This window comes from Enoplosus armatus, chromosome 19 (assembly GCF_043641665.1).
Source record: "Enoplosus armatus isolate fEnoArm2 chromosome 19, fEnoArm2.hap1, whole genome shotgun sequence".
Lineage (NCBI taxonomy): Eukaryota > Metazoa > Chordata > Actinopteri > Centrarchiformes > Enoplosidae > Enoplosus > Enoplosus armatus.
The window spans coordinates 2,014,387-2,041,879 of record NC_092198.1 but is presented as its reverse complement, the minus strand read 5'-3'; the positions used below and the strand labels follow the sequence as shown (position 1 = coordinate 2,041,879).

At 41.0% G+C, this 27,493-nt stretch overlaps 1 protein-coding gene across 1 annotated transcript in view; it reads right to left on the bottom strand.

The window, feature by feature from the left end:
- The window catches only part of xrn2 (5'-3' exoribonuclease 2), a 32,166-nt gene extending 9,356 nt beyond the window's left edge, over positions 1 to 22,810 (bottom strand). The window contains exons 1-28 of the mRNA XM_070925607.1: positions 22,690 to 22,810; positions 21,940 to 22,067; positions 21,450 to 21,561; positions 21,044 to 21,155; positions 20,398 to 20,456; positions 20,158 to 20,247; positions 19,865 to 19,937; positions 19,552 to 19,602; positions 19,286 to 19,443; positions 19,105 to 19,179; positions 18,272 to 18,405; positions 17,902 to 17,959; positions 17,700 to 17,807; positions 17,287 to 17,331; positions 16,707 to 16,838; positions 16,292 to 16,336; positions 14,663 to 14,754; positions 12,645 to 12,780; positions 8,665 to 8,772; positions 8,186 to 8,275; positions 7,912 to 7,984; positions 7,656 to 7,739; positions 6,890 to 6,987; positions 5,474 to 5,553; positions 5,270 to 5,326; positions 3,884 to 3,952; positions 2,781 to 2,909; positions 1,356 to 1,471 (exon numbers count right to left, since the gene is read on the bottom strand). Of these exons, the coding sequence (XP_070781708.1) occupies positions 1,356 to 1,471; positions 2,781 to 2,909; positions 3,884 to 3,952; positions 5,270 to 5,326; positions 5,474 to 5,553; positions 6,890 to 6,987; positions 7,656 to 7,739; positions 7,912 to 7,984; positions 8,186 to 8,275; positions 8,665 to 8,772; positions 12,645 to 12,780; positions 14,663 to 14,754; positions 16,292 to 16,336; positions 16,707 to 16,838; positions 17,287 to 17,331; positions 17,700 to 17,807; positions 17,902 to 17,959; positions 18,272 to 18,405; positions 19,105 to 19,179; positions 19,286 to 19,443; positions 19,552 to 19,602; positions 19,865 to 19,937; positions 20,158 to 20,247; positions 20,398 to 20,456; positions 21,044 to 21,155; positions 21,450 to 21,561; positions 21,940 to 22,067; positions 22,690 to 22,764 (2,587 nt within the window). The 5' untranslated portion in view covers positions 22,765 to 22,810. The remainder of the gene's footprint in view (positions 1 to 1,355; positions 1,472 to 2,780; positions 2,910 to 3,883; positions 3,953 to 5,269; positions 5,327 to 5,473; positions 5,554 to 6,889; positions 6,988 to 7,655; positions 7,740 to 7,911; positions 7,985 to 8,185; positions 8,276 to 8,664; positions 8,773 to 12,644; positions 12,781 to 14,662; positions 14,755 to 16,291; positions 16,337 to 16,706; positions 16,839 to 17,286; positions 17,332 to 17,699; positions 17,808 to 17,901; positions 17,960 to 18,271; positions 18,406 to 19,104; positions 19,180 to 19,285; positions 19,444 to 19,551; positions 19,603 to 19,864; positions 19,938 to 20,157; positions 20,248 to 20,397; positions 20,457 to 21,043; positions 21,156 to 21,449; positions 21,562 to 21,939; positions 22,068 to 22,689) is intronic.
- Between the last annotated feature and the right edge of the window lie 4,683 nt (positions 22,811 to 27,493).

Here is a 27,493-nt window from a genome sequence, read left to right as displayed (position 1 = left end):
CTTGATAAAGTTTATAAAACTCGTTCAGAGGAAGTTTCAGAGGAAAGCTGCATTTCATCTTTGAGTGGAAGTCACGTTCATATCTCTTCTTTGAAACAGAGTGTTGTTAAAATGCAGCTGTAGCTACTAAACTTTCATGAGCTACATGATCCAAATACTGGGGGTCCTGGTTCCAAACTATTACGTTTATAAGCTTGAATTATTGATATATGAATGAAATGCGACTCCTGAAACTGACGAGGTGTGATCCACTAGAGAAGATGCATCACTCTGTTGGGAACTACAAAAACACTTGCGGTTGTCCAGTGGTGTTACAGAGAGCACACAAACTCAACAACCACGAGGTAACTTTCGGCCTGTTATCAAGTGAACTCACAAAATTCACGTTAATTAGCGGCAGATATGACCGCTGGTGACACTTTTAACAGGCGACATCTTAAGCGGCGTTCAGCGCCGGCTAAAAATGAGAAGCTGCGACCTGAATGTCTTGTACACAAGCTGCTATTTGCTACTGAGAAAGACAGAGACTCGGTTTTGTTTGTTATTATTATATCAAAAAATATTAATACTAAACATATTACAGTTTAGTGGATTAAAAGTTGTAAGAGCACAATACACATGGTGCCACAAAACCTCATTTCACCATATTTGAGTTTCAGTTTATTGGACAAAAACTAGGGAACCTGTTGACCAGGAACACAAGGAATTGACTGAAAGCACCAAATCCCAATCAGAACTGGGTATAATATATGACCATGTCTCACTCAGAACTCATGAACACATACTTCACAATGACCTCTTTTCGTGACGGATAGAAGAACATTTTGAGGCAAAAGAAAATTTTAGCTGACATGAATGGGGCAGGTATAATAAGTAGAAGTGTGATAATACAGAACAAAATACAGCATTGTTGGACAGAAGGCTGCAGCCGCGAATCCAACAATTCATCCAGTTTAAAAGTTCATTCCTGACCTTGGAAGCAGCAGTTTGCCAAGATCCACTTACTTTTTTTAATCAAACCTGAAGTATGTTGTACTGAGAATGAGCTGAGATGTTACCGTCACCACAACTGACTGTTTATTATTGCAAAGCAGTTTTGTTATTTACACCCCGACAATCCAGAATGAACAGGTCAGGCGAAACGCCAAAGTCTCAAATATTACACTTCCAGTAGTAGAGAGGGGGGCATGCCGGCCGGATTGAAACCAGGGATGTTGCCGTTACAAGGTATGTGTCTTAACCACTAGGCCATCGGTAAAAACGAGACCCATGTCTATGTATTTCAAACCACTCAAATAAACGTTATTATCTATTGTAGTTTAACAGCTTTCAGTGTGTGTGTGTGTGTCTCTTACGTTGGAAAGGCTGGTGGCCGCCGCTGTGTGGAGGACGGTAGTTTCCATGTTGGTAGTTGCTTGGTGGCGGGGTGCTGCTGTACTGTCCGCCATGTTGGTTTCTGTTCATACTGTGACTGAAGGAAGAGGATAAGTTGTACTGTAAGAATCTAATTCACAACAACACGTCTTTTCAACAAAAGATTGACACAGAAACGCCCCTAAATGTGTATTAATTCACCCGCTGAAGCTTCTTTCAGGTTCTTAATTACACAGGTGTTCGGATTGAAAAAAGACCTGGCCAAAGAGCAGCGATGGTTTGGGTGTGACGCTTCAGGTAAAGAGGAGACATGAAATACAACCCAGCTGAAGAACTGATATAAGCAAATGAAGTGACGTACAAGGCCAGATACTTGTTCGACTACTGACATCATGATCTTTCGGACATTTCTAGACCTTTTAAGGATTCTGACAAACTGGAATAAACAAGTTGTTGTAACCTTCCTTCTGGTTTCAAAGTTATTGACGTTTGTATGCATCATGAACAAAGTCCTGTGGATTTATGCAACTTGACATGGGAAGGCTCAGCAGGTTGAGTGGGTCGTCCACTAATCACAAAGTTGGCAGTTCGATTCCCAGCTCCACATGTTGCAGTATCCTTGGGAAAGACACTGAAACCCCCCCCCCACATTGCTTCTGATGGTCAGGATGGCCAGCAGCAAATGATAGCTCGCTGCCATCGGAGTGTGTGTGTGTGTGTGTGTGTGTGTGTGTGTGTGTGTGAATGTGTGGATTTACCATTTAGATAAGGATAAATAATGACAAATAAATAAACAGTATCTATGCGTCTGTGGTTTCCTTGTTCACCATCCTCTGAGCACCTGCCTGTTTGGCCCCATCAAGGCTCATAACTGCCTGAACGACTGAATTAACGACTTAGTTTAGTCGGAAAAAGGGGAAAAAAAAAATTGGATTCCGTTTCTTCAAATCCGTGCATAATTAATTCCCAAACACGCCACAGTCGGACCGAGCCAGATGTTCAATTATTCACATTTCCTTAATGATAATATCAATGTGTGGAGGAGGGAGCTTAGATCATAATCAAGGATGGCTGGTTAATGGGGACGGTTACAAACATTTAAACACATTTTCCATTTTAAAATACTGTACTCTTCTCCCAAATCTGAATACTGAGTCACTGCAGACATCATCAGCAGTCATTGTTTAACACTCCTTCCTATGAAATTATATCATCACACCCGGCAAGATGTTTTAGAAGCAGGTGTGCGTTTCTAGCTATTCATGCGTGACATTTCAAACATGACAAAGGACTAACTTTAAAGTCTGTTTTTGTGGATATACGGAGAGAGAATAAAAAGGAGTCTTCATTAAGCGGACAGATGTGACTTTTCAATTGTTTTTAATTGCTGTAAAATGGTAACTTACCCCAGAGACCGGAAGGCGGACTGGTCCAGGTGAGCCTGCTGCCTGTTTGGGTTGAAGCCCAGCTGGGGCCTCCATGGTTCCCTGTTCCCCCTCTCCCAGTCCCCTGGCTTCAGGACCTTATTGGGAGTCCTGAACAAAACAAACGGACAGTTAAAGCTGCACTGAGAAAGATTTTACGTGAAAATACTAAATCTGCATTAATCACAGAGAGAGGAGTGATGTCACTTCTAATGGAAACCCCGTGGACTCTTGTTTGTCTGATGTTCATCAATTAACCAATAAATGTCAATAATCAGAACAGAAAATTGATTCCAATTCTGAAAAAAAATAATAACAATCTAGATATTTTCTGATCATGTCATTTTAATAAAAAAAGACTGTATTATGGGGAAATAATTATATATACTGGACATTTTTAATGGCCAATAATTTGTCATTATTAGACAACTGATGGATTAAATGATTAATCGAAACAACAACTGACAAACTAGTAACTAATAAAAATAATAATAGCTGAAGGTTTTTTTTTTTTTACATCACTTCCTTTGGACAATTTCAAAGTGAAATCCACGACTGTCAAAACAGAAGCAAGTGAACGCTCCATCTGTAGAAAACATGCGATGTTTAGAGGGCGGTGGGAGCGTCCTGCAGGACCTCTACTGACTTCAATCTACAAATGTCAGAGTGCAGATACCTCTGCACATCAGGAGCAGCCACTGTGGTTTCTCTCATTTCAAGAGGTCACGAAAGTCAACAGCTGACGATCAAAGTGCTGAATACCCCAATAAAGTTTGTGATTGTTGTGACTTGTGTACCTCCTAACCAGTATCGTGAATGCGTATCACAGCCTGATATATCATCTTCCTCCTCTGTGCTGAAGTACTGAAGTCAGAAAGTTTTCAAGTCACACAGTGTTGAGAGACGGACTAACACATTGTCGGGTTTCATCTTCTGATAGAATTTTGTAACAAAATGAAAATATAGAATATCACATTGCCTTCAATAATGAGTGCAAAATGAAAAAACACCTGAAAAGAAAGAGTCTTAAACGCCGGGCAAAGCATTTCTGAGATAAATCAAGTTGAACAAAGAAAAGCCCTCACTTGGCTCCAGAAAGGACGACCGCCTTGAACACAAAGTCATCTGCATACTGGGGATCCTTGAACTTCACTCTGGAGAGAGAGAGAGAAAGAGGGAAAGAAAATCATTTCCAATTGAGGACAAAGAGTTCCATTAGCTCACATTTTAGGAAGAAAACGCAGAGGTCCAGAGTTTGTGATGTTTGATGTCGAGGATTATTCTGTGATGAAGAGTTGTCATTTTCTTCTCAACCTGCCTCGCCTACTTCACCATGTCATTTTCGACACGTTCCTGAATGTCTTTTCACCCTCAGAGAACGGCTGCACACTTGTATTATTCTAATGAGAGGTGGGCGTTCAGATACACAGCGACCGCTCTAAAAATAATCTGCTGTGGAGCTGCGCTACAAACGCCTGGATGGAGGCGCATCAGTGAATCACGGGACGGACAAAATGTGCGGGAAAGAAAGAAAAATCACGCTCACATAAGCTACATGTCACTGTGATTTTGAACGGCACATGATGGCTTGTTATGTTTATTTCTGACTTCTTTGTGTTAAAGCTGAGACTAAGTCGTGCTTCAAATTGCAGGTTTTACTTCTACAGAAGGGGTGGACAAAATAACAGGAACACCTAACCACCAATACAATTGAATACATCAGCTAAGAGATGCAAACAGGGCTGAACCAACAATGACCGTCTACGCAAAACGGTGCATTTTAACAATTAAGTGAATTGAGGGAAAATGTATCGCCAATCATTGTGACAATGATTTCAGTCATTTCTCAAACAAAGACATTGTTCCAGCTTCTCACATTTGAGCATTTGCCACTTTTCTCTGTTTAATGTCACTGTGATCAGAATATTGAAGACAAGGAAATTGCGATGCTTTGTGTCATTATTTGACATTGCATAGGTTAAACGATTAAATGTTTAATTGAAAAATAATGAGTCTTAACGATCAGTTGCATCCCTCATTATAAGCTTCAAAAAGAAAAGGATGTGCTGTGCGGCTGCTGTATTCGATTGCATTACATTTACAGGTGTTCCTCTTATCGTGTCCACTTCCTCTCATATTTGACATCAGCTTTGTCTACGCTGCGTTTTCCATCATCTGAACGTTCGCACTCCACTCACTCTTTATTCCAGTCAGACGAACATATGCTGAGTTCAAGTACAAGCATTTGAAAAATGACTTTAAATATACTGTATGTATTAACACAGAGTCTGTTAAGCTACTTAAAAACCCACATGACGGTCCATCCTTTTTAAATTTCTAGCAATTTATGAGAAGTGTTTATGAAGTGTATTCAAATGGCAGATATCTCCACCTGCAACAGAAGTACTACACACATGACAAAATGTTCTACTTTAAGTGTTTATTTAATGTTGGCGACAGACGGTCCTTACCCGATCGCACTGTTCTGTGCAATGTCACGCAGCATTGGGATGGGTGACTTCACTGACCTGAAGGAAGAAAAAAAAAAAAGTGAATAAATAAGCCGGTCAGAGTCGTCACACTGGACCAGCTCTCCTTCAGCAGGCGAGAGTCTTAAAAACATAAGAACATGGGGCAAAATGTACAAAAGTGAGAATAAAGCAGGCGTTCCTTACTTATCTGGTAGAATAGGGTCGTCATCAAGATTTAATGTACCTTGGATTCCATGGCAGAGCTCTGCAGGGATCTCAGTGCCCTGACGGAGACAAAGGTGCAGTTTGAATCAAGTACTAAATGGTGATTTCATTCAGGGAGTCGACGTAGCAGCCAACTGGAATAATGTGCATGAGAGAATTACTTCAAGACGGTTTTGTCCTGCTAGCATCAAGGGCATAGCTTGTCATGTTGCCATGAAACTCACTGATCACATTTAGGTTCCTCAGAGGACGAACTTCTTACATTTTTGGAAATTTGTCAGCTTTGCACGGAAGATTATCTACGACCTTTATTCAGTCGTTCATTACACAGACAGAACGGCTTGCATTGGTGTTGATACAGCCAACAGCTCACGGTTTACAAAGTGTGTTTTCACACTTCAGGTCTGTTCTCTGTCTGAACACTGCCGCAATTCGAGTGACTTGCACTCAATACTGTTCCTGAACACATCCCGTTTAACAGGCTGTGTAGACATCGTGTAAGAGGCTAATTTAACTTTTTAACCATATCCCTGCTCCCCAGAGGGTAAACCATTTTAATGACCCCATGAGCTATTCTCTGGTGCCACCATCAGGACAGACTTTACATGTTTAGCTGTAGTACTAGTAAGACTTTAAAATAGATAAACCATCAGTATGTTGTCTGTTCTTTGGGATATAACTAACATTTGAGCAGTTGTTCAACGGTTTAAAAAATGCCTTTAAATAGAAGCTTTCACAGTGAGTCTTTAAATGAGTACAGTCTCTAGTTTGAGCTAAATCAGACCTGTTTAATGTTTGTATGTTTTTACATGCTGTTGTATTTTTGCTTCCCTCCTCAGCTCATTAAGAAGAATTCACCCAGCGAGTAAAATATCTAATAGTCCAAACAACAGCTTTGGTTTACAAATGCATAATCAATATGACTAAAATCCAACTCAGAGGACACCTGCACAGCTGCAGCAGAATGACGCAGCAAATCATGCAGATCTTTCACTGGATATCAAAGTTTGATCCACAGAACCACAGAAGAAGACTATTATTACGTGACGCGTGTTAAGCTGACAAAGCAGCTGACTGTTTGTGGCGGGGAGGGTGTCCGCTGCATGATGCATGAAACCACAGTCAAGGTATTTAACAAATATAAAGAAGCAATGAAACCACGTAACTATGAGAAACGGTGAAACTTCTCAGATGCTGCATGTTGTTAGCGCTCCCGTTTGTCAACATGAAAACCATCAGCCCCTTTGTTGCTTCCTCTCTAAAGTGCATTGGCTAAGAAAGTCTGCTAGGAAACTCCAGGTGTGTTTTAAATGAAAGGCCGAACATTCAGCCATCGATTTGAATTTAGGCTGCAGGTAACGTGACCTAACGTGACTGTAGTTTTGGGTTTGTTACCTCTTGAGCTTCTGTACGGTAGAGCTCATGGATGAAGTCGAAGAGCGGGTGAGACTTCCCAAGAAACAACACGTCGCTTCCCAGGCTGTTTCTTTTCACTGCAACAGAGAACAGACGGCAGGTCAGGAAGGAAAAACCAGTGATTACTGGAGAGACTGGAGCTCTGACTGGACCGGACCGGACGATGGAGGAGAAGAAAGGAGATATGGTGGGACGAGAGAGAGCTGATGAATGACAACAGAACAACAGACTGCAGAAGTGAGACGAAGGAGAGACGGAAGAAAGATGAGAACAATAAACTGTGTGACTTGGATGATGATTATATCCAAAAACAAGAGAGAAAAAAAACGATCTTATGTTAAATAAATGAGGTAGTTTCCAGTTAATTGAATTGGTTTTTTTAACTGTGGTCACAGCAGCTGGTACAATCAAAGTATATTTAATGGTCGGCGTTAGCGGTCTTGAATTTGCCACATTAAAACTTTACAAACTGTAAATAAAGCACAGAAAGATCTTTTACTTTTCTCTCTCAGTCCCCCTCCATCATTTAATAAAAATATAGACTTCTCCACTATATCTTCTCATTTATATATTGTAAATTAAATCTAATCTGAATAATACCAAAACTTAATAACTCTCTGGCTGGTGTGTACTCTCATATCTTTCCAGTTCCCTCGGTCCGTCACGTTCCACAGCTGCCTCAGTGACCATCGTAAATATAAATGTCAAACAATAATCATCTTTAGTTACAGAGTTTTCCACTCACCCTCCTCAGGTGTGAGGTCGGGGTAGACGTCAGCCAGCGCCGCCCACAGCCGGCGTTCATCCACAAAAGGCAACAAGGCCACACCTTCAAAATAAGCACATATACAGGTATTTGACCTCTACTAGTGTTGTGATATGAGCCACCCACTGAGTGGCATAAATGTACACGAGGGCACGAAGACACTAGATGCAGATAATCAAATGTTTTTCATTAGATTTTAAACAAAAAACAGCACCTCCACCATTGATCGACTCACCCTGCCAGGCGTATTTCTTGCCGTTGAGATCAATGGCAAAGTCGTCGGGGTAGAAGTCGATGATGGAAGAATCCTGTGTTTAAAATAAGATGAATTGAATTGAAAAACCACAACTTGTAAAAACACGAGGCAGCTCAAAAGTAAAAAACGTTTCTTTCTGTAGCGGATATTTATTCCCTGCAGATCTAATGCATTTCAACTTTTTTTCCCCTCAAACCTATCTGGACTTTTCAACAGTCTCCTGATCTCTCTGCACGTCACTCTGGACTCTTACCGGACTGCTCATGAGGTTTCGCCACGTCAGAGGCAGGAAGTTTCCGCTGGCAGCAGGAAACACTCCCATCAGCTGCTCCAGTGGCTTGAACTGCACACAACATCACAACAACCACACAACAACACAAGTAATTAACTTACTCAGCAATTCACAACTTCAGCACATATATTTGTGCCAATGTGAGCTGCTAGTTATGACTTCCTATTATGTCATTTTCCAGCACTACTTTTTATTCTTCATTCTTATTTTCTATATATTTTTTTTATATAATATTCATCTGCTGGTGCACGTCTTTAATTGTTGTCTTTTTTATGTTTCTTATCAAAGACTTAATCCTGAATTCAGTATCGATGCTCTCTTCACTGGCATTTGATTGGAGCAGCATGTTCAAGATGCATTTCTTTGTTCGTGTGATCGTGGAAGAACCGAGACAACAAAAGAACGAGAAGAAGAGAAAGAAGTTTTTAGTCCATTCTCACCGGATTGGTCCCCTTCTCAAAATCGGTGAACATCCCTTTGATGTCTTTGAAGTCGGAGGCAAACGGGGCGTAGTGGAACGGGAAGTACCACTTCCAGGAGGCACAGCCCTGCAAACACACACAGACACAATCACAGACTTAAATATGACTTTACATGTCAGCTCTGCCACAAACAGGCCATGTGCTGCTGGTGTTTCACCAAACCAGCCACAGAGCCATTCAACTATGGCTGCAACTAACAAGTATCATCCGAAATGATTGATCTGCTGATTATCGAAGAGCCCAAAAATATAAAAATATAAATAATAAATAACCCTCACATTTGAGAAGTTTGGCTTTTTTGTTTGATTACAGACGTAACTGTTGTGGATTCATCTCCTGTTCGATGCTCTACACTTCACCGTTCGCTCCTGGTTGGTTTGGATTTGTTGCTCTTCCCTTTGTGTTACAGAACATTTTTATTTTAAGTGCTAGACTTGAAGTAATTTCCTGACTGACAAGCTAAATGAGAAAAAGACACTTAAAGACAACGAGGATATGGAAAGAAAAAAGCTTTTCTTTGCCCTTTTTCCACAGAAGTTCCACAGCAGCATAAAGCTTAAAATCCAATCTGATCAGACGAACGTGGCTGAGCTGACATTTAAAAACCTCCACAAGCCTGAATCCTGATCAGACGGAGTGCGTTTTAAACTGTATATGTGAAACAGTCTGAACTGCCTGCTCAGCGGCTCCAACTCCAAAATTAACTTTCAAGCTTCGATGTCGACGACATGGGGGAGCTGATTTTTGTTGCTTGAACTACAGTGAAGCAAAAACTGATCCAGTCCTTTGAAAGACAGACAGCACCGTGAACCCTGGAGCATCTGGGGACAAAATATTCCCCAACACCTGCTGAGAGGCTCTTGCATCTAGAAAAGAATTCCCTTTCTCAGCTTTGTGTTTTTGAAAGGTTTATATAGGAGCAAAGAAGAAGAGCAATAGGGAAAAAAAAAAACATCTAATCCTGCAGATCCAGTATTTGGACCACTTATCCTTCCTGAACAAACACGTCTCGCACCAAAGAACGACCTTCACTTCCCACAATCCACCTCTGATAAATCCACCAATCCTCACATCTCAGCCAATCTCGTTTTAAAGCCCACCACTCTATTATTAAAGGTGGTCATTCAAATGATAATATGGGACTTTACCATAATAAAAGGTAGAAGAGGCTCCAATCTCCACCTTCAAATAATCGCACAAATCATTTATGTTAATATGACGAAATGTTTTGTCTCGAGGAGAAATTCATTTGTGACCGTGGCCGGCGGGGTCAAAGACCACAAACCACAACCACAAAAAAATACATTTACTGTCCCGTTTCACAACAACTGACAAGGAAAAGAAGCTGCCAGCTCACAATGTTATCAAAGTAAATGAAGGAGTATAACGAAAGGCTGGACAATGATTCAGTGTCATCCCTCGTCTTTCAGTGTAACCTTATCTGAAGGATTTAAATCATACCGTGTCTTCTGTTGCCCAATTTAGGGCTGCAACTAAACAATACTTGTATTATTTATTAAGTAGTTGGCGGTCCATTGACTGATTTGAATCACTGTGAACAAGCAGTTCATCAAATAGTTAAAATAATCGACTACAATGCGCTTGGACCGATTCATTTCATTTCTCAATAAAAACAAAAAAAGGAGCCGTTTTGTCTGACGTAACACGACTCATTAGACTGACAATCACTCTGATTCTTTTATATACGAGTTTGATGACATCTGTCAAATCATAAAACATATTCTTAATGACTTCAATCATCACTTATTCCTAAAAATGTGGAAAATAATTTTTGCCTCAGATCGAGTGTTTCACACTGGTTGATATTTTGTGCTGCCAAAGATTTGGAACTTTTAAGAACCGCCAGTCCTGTTTAAAAGGGAAATAAAGTGGCTGCCATAAACCAAAAATAAATTAAAACAAAATGCATTCATTGATTATACATTATTATCATCATTAAGCAGTATTTAGGTTGTAGATTAAAGTAGACAGAAGATTTGAGACTTGGCCCTGATCTCTAAATTCTATTCGATTTCAATCCAGGAGGTCCTGATTCAATTTGTTTCAATTAAATTAAATTCATTCTTTAATAGTCAAGTACATCAGATACATTTCAATATTCATATCAAAGGGCTTCTCAGACTGTGCTGGGAACCTACATTTATCTTTATTCTACAAGCAACACTGTCGTTTTCTTTTGAATATGAAGTGACTGAGAACACACTTCAAGATTCAAATAGTTGAAAAGAAATGTCTCCACGCTATGAAGCAGTTTCATTCTGCAACACAGATTTCTGGGTGAGTCGTCATCAGGGTCACACACCTAAAAACTCAAGGATCTGAAAAACGGAGACACAGAACAAAGTGTGGATCTCGTCTTTTGTGTTCTGGATAAACCCGGCTCTGCCTTCCCGCATCATTTGGCGAGGTCAGGTGTGCGTGATCATAACTCTGCGGCGGCGGACAGAACCGTGAATGTGTGGCAGCAGAGAGCAGACACGTCCCCGTCCGCCGAGGGCCCGCTAATGAATTCATCCAGAACAGCCCCCTGAGACGGGCTTTGGATTGGCGAGCATGTGGAGTCAACACAGAGCGCGGATATACACCGCTCACAATCAGCCCGGACAAATCCCCCCGGCTCAGCCCGAGACGCCCCGGCTCTCCTGGAGAGGCCCGACAGCTGATTATTTCATTTTGAGATAAAGATCAATATTTTACAACAATAAAATGATTTAGTGTTTAATCACACTGCAAACAATAAGTGGAGATATCGGGGCGGCTGTGTGGGGTTTTATTTGTCCAGCCACTCGACTGTAAGGAGTTCTTGACTTTCAACAAAAAACCTGTCACTCTGTTAGAAAACACACTGGTCGCCCGTTAGGTGTCTTTTCTTTGGTTAAAAAATAAAACCTTTTCAACAAACCTACAGCATGTCTTTGGATCTCTGAATACAGATTTATTTTGTGGTCCCCATCAAACGAATTGAACATCCATCCAATTATTAATTTTCATGACAGGAAAAGTCACGGAGAGGTCTTCAAACCGTTTGTAACGGACGTGCACAGTGAAGAAACTTCTACCGCAGCTGGAGTGGCTCAGTTTTAGTGAACTTGTTTAATTACACTTCCAGCTGGAACACTAACACTTAAATGAGTTGTATTTTCGTTTTAACTTGAAGTCGTTCACTCATCGGTTGTTTGTACCTTAGTGTTTCGAGCTTTTCCTGCTGAAGCAAAAACATTTAGTCGCTCTAGAAAACAGTGTCCAGAGTCCTTGAGGCAAATTTATGATTTGTGAGATATATATATATATATATATATATAAAATTGACTTGACCTGAAACACTTAAAAGGACTATTTTGTGTTTGATGTAACAAACAACATACAGATAATTTGACTATTATTAGAGCTAGTGTTCATTTCTTTGACTGTGATATAAACACATTTATTAACAGCCTTTTTTTGGGGTTGTGTTGATATTTAGACACACTAATGCTGCAGAAAGAAAGACTGGGTGTGTAGTAGTGCAAGGAGAGAAGCCGTGCCCTATAACATAGTAAAATAGCTTTTAAAAGCTTTTTTTTTTTTTTTTAAATTTATGATCTAAACAGAATCTGAATCTGTAACTCAGAGTCCGGATTGGAAATGTTTGGTGCTTGATTTTATTAAAAGGCTAAACACAGCTGGATGTTCTTGCCTCGAGGTGGATATTGTGGTCTAATTGTGAAGCTAGAAGAAAGGTGAGGAGGGGGGGGGGTCACCGAAATCATGAGAACAGTTCAAAGGGGGCCATTTAAAAGTTTGTAACGTTTGGAGAACGACGCTCAGGCCACATTTGGCCAAAACATGTAGTTTCTGAGCAGACACATTCAGTTCAGACTATGATACTATTTTACGGAGTACATGTGAATGAAGCCACAGAGTCACTTCAGTGTTACCTGGTAATAGTAGCGCAGCACCCAGCAGAGACCCTCCACGTACGACCGAACCACCTTCTGCCTGAAATCCTCATCCGTCACCTCCACGTCAAACTTGGTCTTGTAGTATCGCTGCTTCCAGCCGTCCTCCCACAACCTGCAGCACACGTTATACTTTACTGATCGCAACCGCTTACATGATGCATCTAGTTTCCTTCACAAACACAAACAGTCTGGAATAAAAAGTATTAAACCTCAGCAGCCAGCTGTGATGGAGAAAGACATTAACTGCAGACACGATTCTGTTAATCCCGTATGCTGCTGTGACTCACACTTCATGTTTTAATCTGCCTTTCTGCACAGACATGAACTCACACTGTGCAGGATAGCAGCCACCAGGGAAATTCACAAGACAGCCGATCATTATGTCGGACATGCCATTCGCTCTCAGCCCGATTGTTGATCGTTTGATCAGACATCATGACCCCTATAACGACAGCTGATCAAAATTTGCCAGGGGAAACCAATTCAAGGTTAAAACCTGGATCAAGAAGTGAGCTTCTCACTCTGGACAGAATACACATCCTGAACATACAGTATACACCTGTTTATATCATAATACTGATCAACTGTCTGGAAGCTGTGGCTTTAATACAACTCTTTTTTCCATACTTGTAGTATTTGTGACCTTGAAATGTAAATCTGCTCTACTGTTGAACACGAGTGTCAGATGTTTGTAGTGTAAATCTACCTAAACAATCCCTTTGCTTATTAAAATCACTAGTTTCGAGGATGCTGCTCTGTTCATCTATAGGCTGAAAAGGCTGCATTAACTTCCTCGCTGCTGCTGGAATAGTTTAATGGCTTTGACTTCTGAGTAGATTTGGGGCGGCGATGCCGTTCTGCACACATAATCAAGGCCGTCCAGCATCTGTGTCGTGGATCCTCGGAGCGGCCCGCAGGGAGCGCCGGCTCCTGAGAGGAAAGCCTCCATGAATACCAATTTAGCCTGATGGATTTAGCAGCTTTGATGAGTGGCGTCACAGAGGAATTTACTCAAATATTCCTGCTTTCCATATTAATCACATGGAGAGGGAGGTGGGAGCTGTTCGGCAGAGGGGTGAGTGTGTTTAAGTGTGTGTGTGTGTGTTAGGGAGGTGGCAGAGTTAAACAGCTTGTGTTGCAGCACTGAGGCATTAATGAGTGCATCTCTCTCTCTCTGGTTGTTGGTGTTTTAACTCCGTCTTCGCTGCCTGAAGCGGGCCTGTAAAGATTTATTTTACAGGCATTTTATTATCTGCATGCAGGCTGTCTGGAGGACACACACACTGAATGCACACTGCTTCACCAGCAGAGAGACTGTAAGTGTCAAGAGTTTGTTTTTGGCTAAAATGGTGAGGCAGGTCATTATATTAGAAAGGTACTCTAGTAGACAAAAAAAAATAGGTTTTATCAGTCAAAACAGAATTAATCGATTGTAAGTGATCTCTTATCATTCTACCCATTTCCAATATTAATTACTCTACTGGCTCTCTAATGTACTACGTGAAACATTAACAGAATAGAATAACTTGTTCTTATCTTCTATCTTGTTAAATCGGATTCATTTTCTCTGCTGATGCTTCAAGGAGCTGCTGTAAGTCACCATGTGGTGACAGCGGAGCAGTTAACCATCTAACCTCGAGGCCACTGTGTGCAGAGCAGGCAGCCAATCAGTAGCCTGTTTGATATTGCGATTTTGTTGCTTTGATTCGATTGGTTTATGGTAACAGAATGGTATGTGGTGGTCAGCAAAGACGAGGTTTGAAAGCAGGTAAAGACTGTGTTCAACTGAGGCCTTCAAAGCAGCAGGAGGCGATATTACCACGGTGTGGGATTAATCGACTAGCTGATTAAATGTTCTACCCTCATTTAACACTAGCCGGTTAAACTAATCATCAGTATTTGATGAATTTACAACACCAGTTAACTGTTGCGTCTAGCCATCCACAGTTACGTCCCCAGACGTGACCCCGCCCGCCCAGCAGGTGCAGGTTTACCTGACGTTGTCTTCAGGCTCCGGTTCGCTGTCACTGTCCTCAGCTTTCCTCTTCACCCCCCTGTCTGTGCTGTCGCTGGGCCCTGCAGACGCCTGGGCAGGGCGACAAGAAACCCAGGACAAAAAAAAAACACAAAATATGCAGATCAGAAGAAAACCCAAGTAGAAGATGAAAACTCATACATTTGTTTTTAAATCAGTGCAACAGTCCCAAAAAACAAGGTCAAAGCTTATATCTCATTAAATTTTAATGATATTTATACTATATCTATTTAAGATAAAAGACGACTGAACGTTATCATTTGATCATCATCACATAAAACAAAGAAACGCCGTAAATCTGAGATACAGGAATTACGGAACGTCTGGTATTTTTGACCAAAACGCGATTCAAAAGTTTCGTTATTAAAATAGTTTCATTATTATTAAAATAGTCAATTGATTAATCAACTAATACTTTCAGCTTTAACATGTAAACCAACACTGAAATATTGCAATATCTGCTGTAAAGTCGACACGCCATCAGTGATGTTTTAAATCTAAATTCATATTTATGCTATATGTTGCTTCATCATAAAAAAAAACAACTGGATGATTATAAAATCTTTTTCTGACAATGAGTCGAAGATAAACTCTGTTGTCTGGCACAGCTGCTGTATGTATGTATGATTTCTATGTTTGAAGAAGGCTGAGGGAAAGAAAAAAAAAAAAATTACTGCAGCTACTTAGCCTTCCTTTTCTCTGAAGCCTTTGTGCTCTTTTCATTCATGTGCTAATATATGGCCGGCTATTATTGGTCGATATATTTAACACTGTACACCGGCAGGAAATTTAACAGACACGTTAAATAGAAACATGACCGTGAACCGAACCTCAAGACAGCGACTACATTCAAACTGGCTGCTGTTCAGTACTTATGTTAAAATAACATATTAACATCATACAGCCACTTTCTTTTGATGGAGAAATACATTTCTCCGTTCTGTATGTCTAGCAGACCTACACTACATTTTACAGGCAACAGCCAAGTGGCACCTCAAAAGTCCAAAGAGGATCTCAGTCCAACTGTGCGTCCATACTGAAGTCCAAACATAATCAAGACACTCCAGAGCAAAGAAGGGCAGAAGGTCGTAAAGCGTATGATGGCTGACATTTTTTCTTCACAACATGCTAATCAGCAAACTAGTGACAATATGCTGAAGACACCGAGGACGAAGACGGGTAAGACTTACATACCACTCCCTTTTCCCAATGTCAACATTGGCTGGCTAACTAAGTGGCCCAGAACCAGAGGATTATTCTAACCTTCCAATAAAGTTTTCAATGAAACATCTCTACCACTGAAAGGAGGCAGGAGGTATATTATTTTCTAATGTACCATTGAACGCGTGCATCCATCATAATAAAACTTGGTGGAATGTGTAAACACACTGATGGAAATGACTTTGTAACGCTGTGAAAACATCTTTAGTACCCAAGTGTTTTAATCTTAAATTCTTTTATCATGAGGACAGAACTGTTCTGTGTCTGACAAAGTCTTAATGTTTTATTTATATATTTATTGGAATGTTGTCAACAAAAATCAAACCAAACAAAAAGCAAAACTGGGTGTTTTTATGTGTCCACTTACATTGCCACCGTTCTTCATCATGGCCTTCAGGGACTGAGCAGCATCCTGGAGACAAAAGGAAAAAAAACACTTCATCACGGCTGCAACGATGATTCATCATCATGTTTCACTGCAAATGGCTGGCAATGTGATGACTAGATCACTCAAAATATTACTATATGTAATTAAAACCACACATATACACCAACTAGTTTTACTGTCATTCATTTATATGTTATACTTTGTGATTCACGCAGATCAGTAACTTAGCTCACTCATAATGTTCAGATAAAACTACAAACTGTGGTTCTAAACTATCACAAAATTATATTATATATTTTCCACTGTTTCAAATTTTCAAATTGTTTTCATAAGTGCGTTCACACTGACAATTATGGCAAAATGCAGTGTCACGGTCAAAAAGCTGAGCGTGTACCTTGTTGTGCTGCATCCTCATGTCGTAGGCCTGGTGCCGAGCGTTCTGGACGGCCTCGGGTCGGTCTCTTCTCCCCAGGGCCTGGGGGGCAAACTGGCCGGTGGTCAGGTAGGCGGGGCCCCGCTGCTCCGCCTGCGATTACACAGAGAGAAAAACAAAACTGTCATCCATGTGAAAATTCAGTATGTGGTTGAACTGTTGAATCCAGATGACAGCTTATCGAGATGATGGACAGGAAACTTAGGAAGAAGGGCAGGAAAAAAAAAAAGAAATGCTGGCCACTGCTAGTTTTAAACAACTAATACACAGAGAATATTTTTTTTTTTAATCAAAAAACACAATTACAAGTGATTAAAATAAGCAGGAGTCGCCTTTTTGCCATGACTCGCATGGGAGTTCAGTTCTAACTGGATTTTCAAACACGGTGGGCGCTACGCCAACATCAGCTGATGAAGCAGAAAAGGAGAATGTGGAAACTTGATTGAGCTCTAATTTTCATCATCAGTAGAGATGCACATCAGTCCATACAGTTTTACAGCAAAGTGTTTCATCATCATCATCATCCACCCGTTTTACTCACCTTCATCCTCTTTCGTTTGTCTTTCATTCTTCTCTTAAAGCTTTCCTAAAAGAGACAAAATGTGAAAACTTGTCAGTCACAGAAAGCCATCAATCAAGGTTAGAATAGAAATATTTACTGCTGTGGTAAACTGCCAGGCTGTAGCTAGCTGTGTGATCCAACCGCAGATTCTGTCTTTTAAGGCTGGGTATCATTTGAACCTACGTTTCGGTAAACCAACATTCTTAATGTTAACTGTTTAAAACACAACACACAGCCCTAAAAATACAACTAAAATAGTCTAAAAAGTTATGAAAAGCTTTGGTCCTTTGTCGTCCAAAACTATCAAAAAAGTACTGAGGCTTGAAACAAAAAGCCTCGTTGTCTTCAGCCCAAATTATAATGATCACTATATGAAATTGCAGAAATCTTACGTCGTCATCTTTGCGTTTCTTGAAGATGTTGTCCTCGGCCACGCCCACCGCCTGCATGATCAGCTCAACTCGCTCCAGGTTGACGTAGCCGTTCTCCGTCAGGTAGCCCTACAGACAAACACTGGCCTGGTCAGAGCTGCTTTAAACAACAATAACCCACGACTGGAAACACTGAACGGAAGAAATCTGTGACGATACTCACTCCAGTTTTGTGCACGACGTCTTTGTAAATGTTGACCAGTCGATCGATCGCTCCCTCTCTGTGACAAACAAAAACAGCGTCAATTTAAATGAGAATCAGGATGGGACATTGAACTGACACCAAACATGGATTTATCTTTGACATCAGCAGGAAATGTGGCTGCCCCATCAGAAAAGGTGTAAAGAAAACACCTGCACGGTTTAAACCAACACAATACAACTGTCCTGTAATTAACCCCTCGGCCACTTCTGGAGTGACGCCGGCATAATTGAGTCGGCAGGCAGCGAAACAAATCCTGTAGTACATTTATTACACCTCAGTACTTTCAGGTTATGAATTTAGGTCTTGAAAGGGGTGTCCTGAAGCCCACCTGATTTCTAAGGACGGCAGGTGTGGCAGGAAGTCATTCCCAACAAAGAAACACATGAAGACCCAGTCGTCTACGCTCCTCTCAAAGTCGAAGGGAAACGGCAGGCTGGCCATGGTCAGCTCTCTGGCGAGGTACTGAAAGCAGATTTAATGCAGGTTATATGGAACGTGCTTTTAGGTTTAAAGCCAAGGTTTGCTGTTGTACACATTCCAGTTCAAACACAGACAGAATTATATCCAGAAAAAGAAAATCGGAACAATTCTGATGGTTTTCAGGCGGAGAAATAAGAGTAACTGATGAATTTGTATCATATTTATGAATCTGAATGCATGGCCAGTCATATTAACGTGTACAGCACTTAGCAAAGTATGAAATACTCAATACAACTTAAGAAAGCTGGATTGTTTCCTGGTATTCATAGTGTAGTATTTCAATTTCAATTCTCACTTGAGTTCCAAAATAAAAAATATTATCCACTGTAAACAAGTAACATGCAAACTGAAGTGTAACGAATGACAGACAGTTAAATACTTTTAACCAGTTTAGGTGGTCAACTTAGATTTTGACAGTGTTGAAATGGAGCTATGGCACACCTTGTTGCCCTAAATGTCTCTAAATGCAATCAGCGACATTCATATTATACACATATAGTGATCGAATGCTGTAGCACCTGTGTGAAATAACAAACGTCCTCATGAAAAGCATAATTGATTGAGATTTGAGGGTTGAGATGAGCAGTGTCTAAAATATTCTGCGTCAGAAACTATAGCGCCACCTCACGCCAATCAGCCACTTTTTAAAATGCCAGAAAGGTGCAATGTTGAGCATCATACCTCCCGCAGCACGCAGAGCCTGATGAATATAAACTCCTGTTCAGAAACTGGCATAGAGTCTGCAAACTCATCGTGCTGAAAGAACAGAAGAAAACAGAGAGATCAAGAACGTCGTTTGAATTTAAAACATCAGCCCAATGACAGTACAAGATATGTTCTGGTTAGTGGCTACAAAACTCACCTCTCCCTGTTTCTCTCTGGCCGTCCCCTGACAATCCTTGATTTCGTGACCCATCTGTCCGCAGAGTGCGCAGGGTCGGGGTTTGTTGGGTTTAAACTCCTCTCTGATGATGGTGAAGTTTGGCTCATGGGTGGCCAGGCCCAGCATGATCAGGTCAGCTGCACGAAAAGGTTTTGTTTCAACGAGTTGGCTGATAAGATTTATTTATCATTCAACTTGTATTTATTCTTCATTTCTTTTACAGTACAGACGTTGGAAAGGCTTACCATCAGCTCCACACAGGCAGTGGTGTGTGTTGGGGTCGTGGTTGGGTTGAGCTGTCAAAGTGAATCACAAACATGAGTCAACAAAGTGTCTGACAGTGTTTGTGCACACACTGTTCATCAGTCTGTCATGTCTGATTGAATTCTGCCAGCTGCAAAGGTCTCATTTCGACTTGTCTGTGCTTTACATGTTTTTGTGCACCTTAGACGCATTTTGTATTTGCTTGTACGGCTTACTTAGTGATCTTTGGGATGCTTATTCTTGTCTGTTGCTGTAAAGTGTAATCCTGTAATCCTAAGTGTAAGGCAGCTGTACCTCTCTGTCTCCTGATGTAGTCCATAATCTTGTGTTCACCTTCACCTGGAACACTGGCATCAGACAGGAGGACCTGGATTAAAGACGTTACTGAAGGTTAGTGGCGGTGAACACCGTACATCAACATACAACCAGGGTGCAACATGACAACTGTCAAGAGCTGAAAACTACAACAACAATTCATTTTTTAACATGTTATTCTGTTGTGTCTATAAAACGGTCAACAACAACAAGAAATTGCTGGTAACCGTTCTGGCTGTATTTGAAAGCCTGAGCAGCAAAGTTACACGCACAATGATATTCCTCCATCCTGGATCGTTGCTGAGTCTGTCTGCGACGTAGTATCGAAGACAGTGTGCCAGGTTGTCCATAAACTCTGTTCCCTGGAGACACAAGAAGTCAAACCCTGTAATTTTGCTTTACACTCTCTTACGTCATAACAACAAACTAATAATTAAAAGCAGCAGTAAAACAGTAGATAGAGTAATAAGTTCTATCAAAATAAAACTGGATGTAGTACTTCTCCCACTTACTGGAGTGATACAGTTGCTGTCAAATCTCTCTTTGATCTCCTCAGGTGGAAGATAACCTCCTGCAGAGGAAAAACAAGTAAGGTTACACTGAGCACGAAGGGTTAAGACAGATAATGGCACAAATACACAGTGACACTTCTATCAGGGAACAACACTACTTCAACTGTAAATCGTGGAGGATTCATTTACTCATCCAGAGTGAGTTGTTTGATTAATTCAGCCAGTGAATGTTTAATGTTGCTGGCCTGAGTTAAGAGCGTTAAGAGGAAACCGTGTTTCCTCTCTAAGAAAAGCGTAAATTATATTTCAGATACACAAAACACAACTGTGCACCAGGTAATATCACTGCAAGAGTTTCAAAGGGACAAATGTCGATGCTTTTATAAAATAAAATGTGCTTTGTTTATGCTGGGCAGCATGATGGTGCAGTGGTTAGCACTGTCGCATGGGGGGTACGGCTGGGTAGAGCGGGTAGCTCTCAAAGAACACAAAGAACACCAGCTCTTTTTTGTCATTTGCCATTAACTGTCAGTATTTTCTGCCCTGGAGCTCAGAGAAAACATCATCCTTCCATGAGGAAAAAGTGATGGTTTTTGTACCATCTGAGGTTTAAGTCAACATTTGTTCTCTGGAAAAAGTCACACACCTCTCTGGATGACCTCCTCTCTCATACGATGTTTCTCCTCCGCCAACTCCACTCCTTCTTTGGAGGCACGAAACCGCCGAGAGCGCTGCTGGTTCATTTTGGCCCTTGGAGCCTGATGAGTTAAACATGGCATTATTTCTATCGTACAACCGCTAACTTCCTGTCTATGTTAACCCAGATAACATCAGAGAAGGGAGAAATAGCAATAAGCCAAATGCTGTGGTCAAACTAGCCAAGCTGCCTACTACCATACGATCCATTTTTACCTCATGAAAAACAATATGCAACAGATAAAATCTAGTAAATATTTGATTTAAATTTGCTCGGCTTCGGTTCTTTCTGTGGACGTGAGCCCTCATCCAAACGTTGCTCCGGCTGCAGGTGTCTGTTACTGACAGGTACTTACCACTCCATCAATGGCCATGTAGAGGACTTTCCTGGGCCGCACAATATTGAACAGACGGTCGATGTACTCGAAAATTGCGACCATCATTTCATCTTCATTTTTGGGAGCTGGTCTGTGGACGGCAGAGTTCAGAACGTTAAGTATGCAGAGGGTGTGTGGACTGGCTATAGTTTTTATCATTTATTTCTGCTGTTCTTATATGTGGGGATGTGTCACACCAAACTTCAATTAAAATAGTCTGGCATTTTAAAGTCCCCTTGTTTAGTGTAAGCAAATAATCTCTTGTTGTAGGTTGTGACTTAAAACATTTCATAAACGGGAGGTAAACCAGGTTTAATCATAGGAACAAAAAGTTGTGCTCACCAAAGTCCCCTAATCACTCAATCTAGGGCTGCCACTACTGTCTTTTTCTCTATATGAACCAATTTGATTGTTTCTTAATCTACTAAATGACAGAAAATAGTAAATAAATATATAAAAATAGTCCTACTTGTCCTCTGGGTGTGTACATGGGTGAATGATCCCATTCATGTCCAAGTACAAATTGTCGAATTCCACCTCATTGGGGTTTGGCTTGGTGGTATCGACAGGAATACGGACTCCATTACATTCTTTCCCCTGTGAAGATAAAATAGAACACAAATCATTTATAGTTGGAGGACACCCCACGCATCCCACGCATCCCACGCTCACTACACACACGGCGCCTCCGCTTTAACCCTCCTGCATTTCAATGTTTTAATTTATTAAGTGTGTTACTATTTTTGATGTTTGATGCCGTCAAATCCTAAAAGTTCACCCACACTCAGTGCAACTACAGGTCATGACAGAAGGTGGGTCAATATTGTCCAACAACATGGAGTTTAAACATCGCTCTTAACCGTTAAAGGTTGATGAAGGTTTCGTTTAGCGCCACGTTAAATAGAATAGTGTTAATTAGCACGCCTTTGTCGGTAATCTGAAGTTACATAAACAACCACGCCGTTTTGTGTACAATCTCATTAAGAAGTCAACAAACTTCCGTTGTTTTCTGCGTTGTTTGTCTCAACTGATGTCGGACGAACCGAAACCTTCACAACACAAAATGCATCAACGACGCGGTACTAACGTCCGAGAACAAACCCCATCGACTGTGGTCTGTAAACAAGATGTATTCAGAAAGACATCACACGTTGAAATCTTCCCGCTAACGTCAACGCGACATGTAAACTGGCTGCTAGCTAACATGCTAATCACTCACCTTCTCCTCAACACAATGCACAATGATTGACGCATATTTTCGGCTAAGCCAACGGAAAAACGCCGGGACTCCCATCTCCGGTAAAAATCCGCTTCTCTGTCAGCTTGTAAAAAATGTGAAATCTTACCAAACAGTTAAAACAGCTAAATTAAAACACAAGACTTCCTGCGATAGAGTTCAACACTTCGGCTACAACGCTGTTCTCCATGACCAATATGTACCTTTTCCGGTTCATGACGGCTATTTCCGGAGCATTCCGGAGAGCCACCGGGGCCCACAGCGCCCTCAATGGTCACAAATGGTACTGCAGGCACCTAACTGGTAGTCAAGAACACATTATTCCTACCACAAATGTTTTCTTTTTGATTACTTAAAGAATGTGGCAAGAATCTAAAAACATCTCTGATTTGGGATGAAATTATGATATTAAATATACGTTAAATATGTATTTTTATTTTGCTGTTTTTTTATTGTAATATTTGGCTAACTGTTGATGTTGTGTGTTTGAATCATTTTACCTTTAGTGGATCTTATGTGTTTATTTACTAAATTAATTACTGTGTTGTACTTCCTATGAGGACTTATACATGATTCTCACTGTCTTGATTCCTGAAGATTTTATGCAGGTTTCTGAAACCAGGATGACCAGGATTCTCCAAAATCCTGATCAAAACTAGGAAACATGTAAAGTCAGTGTAACTAAGTTAGTCTATACTTCAGAATCCAGTTTTCCTGTTTTTGTACTAGTTATTGTTTTTAGAATACCTTTGGTGTTCTTAATGGTATCTCATTTTCTGATGAAAACGTACAATATCATCATTACAACCAACCTAATGAAGTCATGTCAAAGCTACACAATTAGCACACAATATCAAACAGAACAATATTTTTGTATTCTTTATTTTGCACTCACATAAGCAGCATAAAAACATATAATAGAAGTGAAACAGGCGTGACAGGAGAGACACACGATTATAGAATAGACCTTTAAGGAAAATGCACATAAACACAAATAAAATAAATAAAAACAAGAGACACACAGGCTTTTTTTTTCAATTTTCTTTATTAATTTAAATTTTGAAACAATAGCAAGCTCTTAGTAATAACGATAATTATTACTGAATTGAATTGAATATTGAGATTGCAATTTAAATATATTGGACAACAAACTTCCAAACATCACCAAGTGTGTGAAATGTGTGAGCCTTCAGACTCGTGTCCACGTTCCCTGTAATTGTGTTGTGGCTGAATCTCCATCATCCACAGTCTGATGTTACATAATGCTCCTTTAATGGGGACTCTCTGAACAGATGCCCTCTCGCTTCCCAACCCTGCAGCACCACATTTAAGGTGAATTAGATTTTTTTTTCTCCCTCCTCATCTCTCTGGTTCATGCAGGGCGGGGGGGCCATTAGCCTCCCCTCTTCAGGCAGGGCGGGTCTGACATCAACACTGCAGTATTATTACTGCAAAGAGCTGCTGATGGAAAACACTTGGCCTGCTCCAACGGGCCATTTCCATAAACATTTACGCTAGAGTTGCAGGTAATAGGATGAAGCCATCATTTCAGTGTTTGTGGGGAGAAACAGAGGAGATGAAGGGAAATCTGATGCAAATCACAGAAGTGAGAGCTCCGACACAAACCTCCCACTCAGACAGAGGCGTTACAGCTCAGGAATGTGACATGAAAATACATTTTGACAGCTGCAGATGATGCATTCCCTGGATTTATGTAAAAATAAATGCTGATTCTGGGCTTTGGCTCGATGCAGAATAATTTCGATTAGGAGCTTCCTATTAAAAAGTGGAGCATTTATTTTACCAAAACAGATTTAAAGCAAAATTTAATCCCAAAGTTTCAGTTTTAGCATTTCAGGAGTCAGAACGTGAGTTTCATTCAACCGCTGAAAAATCAGAAAACAGTTTTCTTTATTCAACATCAGGTTCGGTTATTTTCTCCGTTTGTATGTGAGCTGATTTTTCAGTATTCCCTGACTTGATTTCTTCAAACATGCAGATGACTTAAAGAGGGAGAGCGCCCTCATCTGGTGGATCATCACCATTATAACCAGTATGAAACCTCCCAGCAGCTTTCAGCCTCCTTGTGTGTGTGTGTGTGTCATGGGGGGTACAGCTGGGTTTGTCCTTTTCATTCTGTCCCATTCCAGCTGTTTCCTAACACCCAAGATGAAGAATAAGATTGCTTGTTTTGTTGGAACAACACTTCAAGACTGAAGTTTATTATCGCATAAATCAGAGAAGCAAAGCAGAGAAGCTGGGACCAGAGAATAATAATCAATATAATCAGTTATTGGCAGTTTTGCTTAATAAATGACCTAAACGATTCTCTCAGGTCAGCTGCATCATACTCATTCTCTCTGTGTATATGTAAATGTTGTAATTTGGGGGAGAGTTCATCACTATGTGAAAGGTTGTCTTCACTTGACCCCCAATACAAACAATCATTTAAAAAATGTGAATGAAATTTATACTTCGCTTGTACAGTTCATACAAACTAGTACAGTTCTATTGACTTTAATTACTCCAGTAAGGAATGATGATGATACCTGCAATCATATGATACAGCAGATCATTGATTTACAGCATTTAGATTGGAGATAATCCTGTCTACACACACACACACACACACACACACACACACAGCTTCCCTCCAAAAAAACTGAACTGGGAGGATGAAGTTTTCACAGAGACGCCGCAGCTCTCGCTTCAGTATTCAAACAACATTTAATCTCTGCCTTCAGAGATCCAGGAGTTGATGCTCACACACCGGGAGCATTTCACACATGAGATATGAATCATCTGATTAGGAGTTTTCATCAAAGAGCTCGTCGAGGAAAAAGGAGCTCTTTTTCCGTCGCGTTAGTCCAATTCAATCTGTACTGTAGTTTCATGCCAACAAAGACACTGGCTAAACGCGTTAGCGCTCTTCCTCCTCACGCCTTTGATTAGCTGATCCCTTTAGCCTGCACATGAAAGGCTCAGCAGGAAGTCACATGGTATAATACAGCAATTTGTGTCTCCAAGGTTGTGGTGTGTCCTCGGCGGCTCGCAGAATGTCTTCACATCTGAGCCTCTTTGAGCCGGTTTCTGCTCATTGTGCCGCAGGAATAAAGACCCGCCGGGTTTCAGTTTTTTATCTCTGCACAGAAACGCACACAGACTTGCATTTTACTTCTCGTTTGTTTCCCCAATTTTACAGAACACATTGTGATGTTTCTTTGTGGAAATGCTTGCAGGTCCCATGCAGGGGACAGTGTGATGGTGCCGTTTTGTTTTTGTTTGTTTGGGTCATCAGCGGCGGAAAAACTTTGAACACTCAAAGTTTGTCTCATTGTCTAATTAGCTAAGTAACACAGTGGAAACTACTCCATTACAAGACAAAACACTGCTCTACAATCGTACTTGGCTGCTATAGTCAATATTTTTACATTAACAAAGGATCCAATTACTGTATGTAATGTGAACGGGGTCGTGTCTGTGTAGCAACCATAATACATGAGCCTGTAAACTGAATATAGCCCATAATCACCATGGTGATAGTATGAAGGCTGTGCACAATTTACAGTACGTCCGCTGCCAATGCAGAAGTAGTGCCTCCTTTATCAGAGAGAGGTGGAGGAACGTGGAGGTCAGGCTGCATGTAGGAGACACAGCACAATACAGCTGGTATTACATCCATATTAGGCGATTCAGCGCTGCACAATTTACGCACAATGCCAACGTTCAGAACCCTTCATGTCTGCGATTTGTAGTCACAGGATCACTAAAGTTCATCCTGAGGGGAACATGAATGTGTGTGCAAAATGTCACGCCAATCCATCCGGCAGCTTTTCAGACATTTCACTCTAAAAATGTCAACGTCATGGTGGCGCTGCAGGAAAGGTCACTGAGATTCATCCTCTGGGTTCCATTGATATCTGCACCAAAACACATGCTGTAAGTCTACCTCATGGTGGCGCTAGAGAAGGTCGGGGATTACTAATTACTTAATATACTCTGGGAACCATGAACGTCTGCACAAAATGTTTTGACAATCCATCCAATAGTTGTTGAGAGATGAGAGGCTCATTTCCTCATTTATTTATATACGTGTTTGTTTATTTATTCATCTGTCTGTTTGTTTATTCGTGTTGTAAAGAGTAAAAACATCCTTGATCTCCATTATGGACATTAGAGGTTATGTTGACGGAGCAGCAGCAGCAGGTTTTTAACTCACTGTCACAAACCCAAACAGGAGGATCAGTGGTGAATCTGCTCACTGCAGCTAATTGAAAAGGCCACTCTGCTGCCCTGATGATGTGAAACACTCCTGGCGAAGGTAAAACGGTTTAATTGAGTTAAATTTGTCTCAATGAAGGCGCTCACTTAAAAGCGAGAGGCGGCCCTGGCAGCGGGCCTGGTGAGATGCGACAGCGAGGGGTCCTTACCTGCACATTAGAGGGGAGGGCATTTTAATAACAACACAGACCCCCCCCCCCCATCCTCCTCCTCCTCCCCTGTTAGCATCTCACTGGAGTGGGACTCAATTATTGTTAATGGAAGTTCACCACACATTTTCAAATAGAAGCACTCATCTGCTGCAGATGGGGCGATCTGCACACGCTCAGTTTCAGTCACGCCAAATGCAAAAAGAAGTTCAACTTCAGCAGGAGGATCCAAACAAAAACGTTCCACTGTTGCCATCCAGGGTGACTTTGTTGGAAAGTTTACTGTTTGCTCAGTCACAGCTGACAGCTTAGCTTCTGGAGGGGGACCAGGGGACGACTGGAAGGTGGTGCAAGAC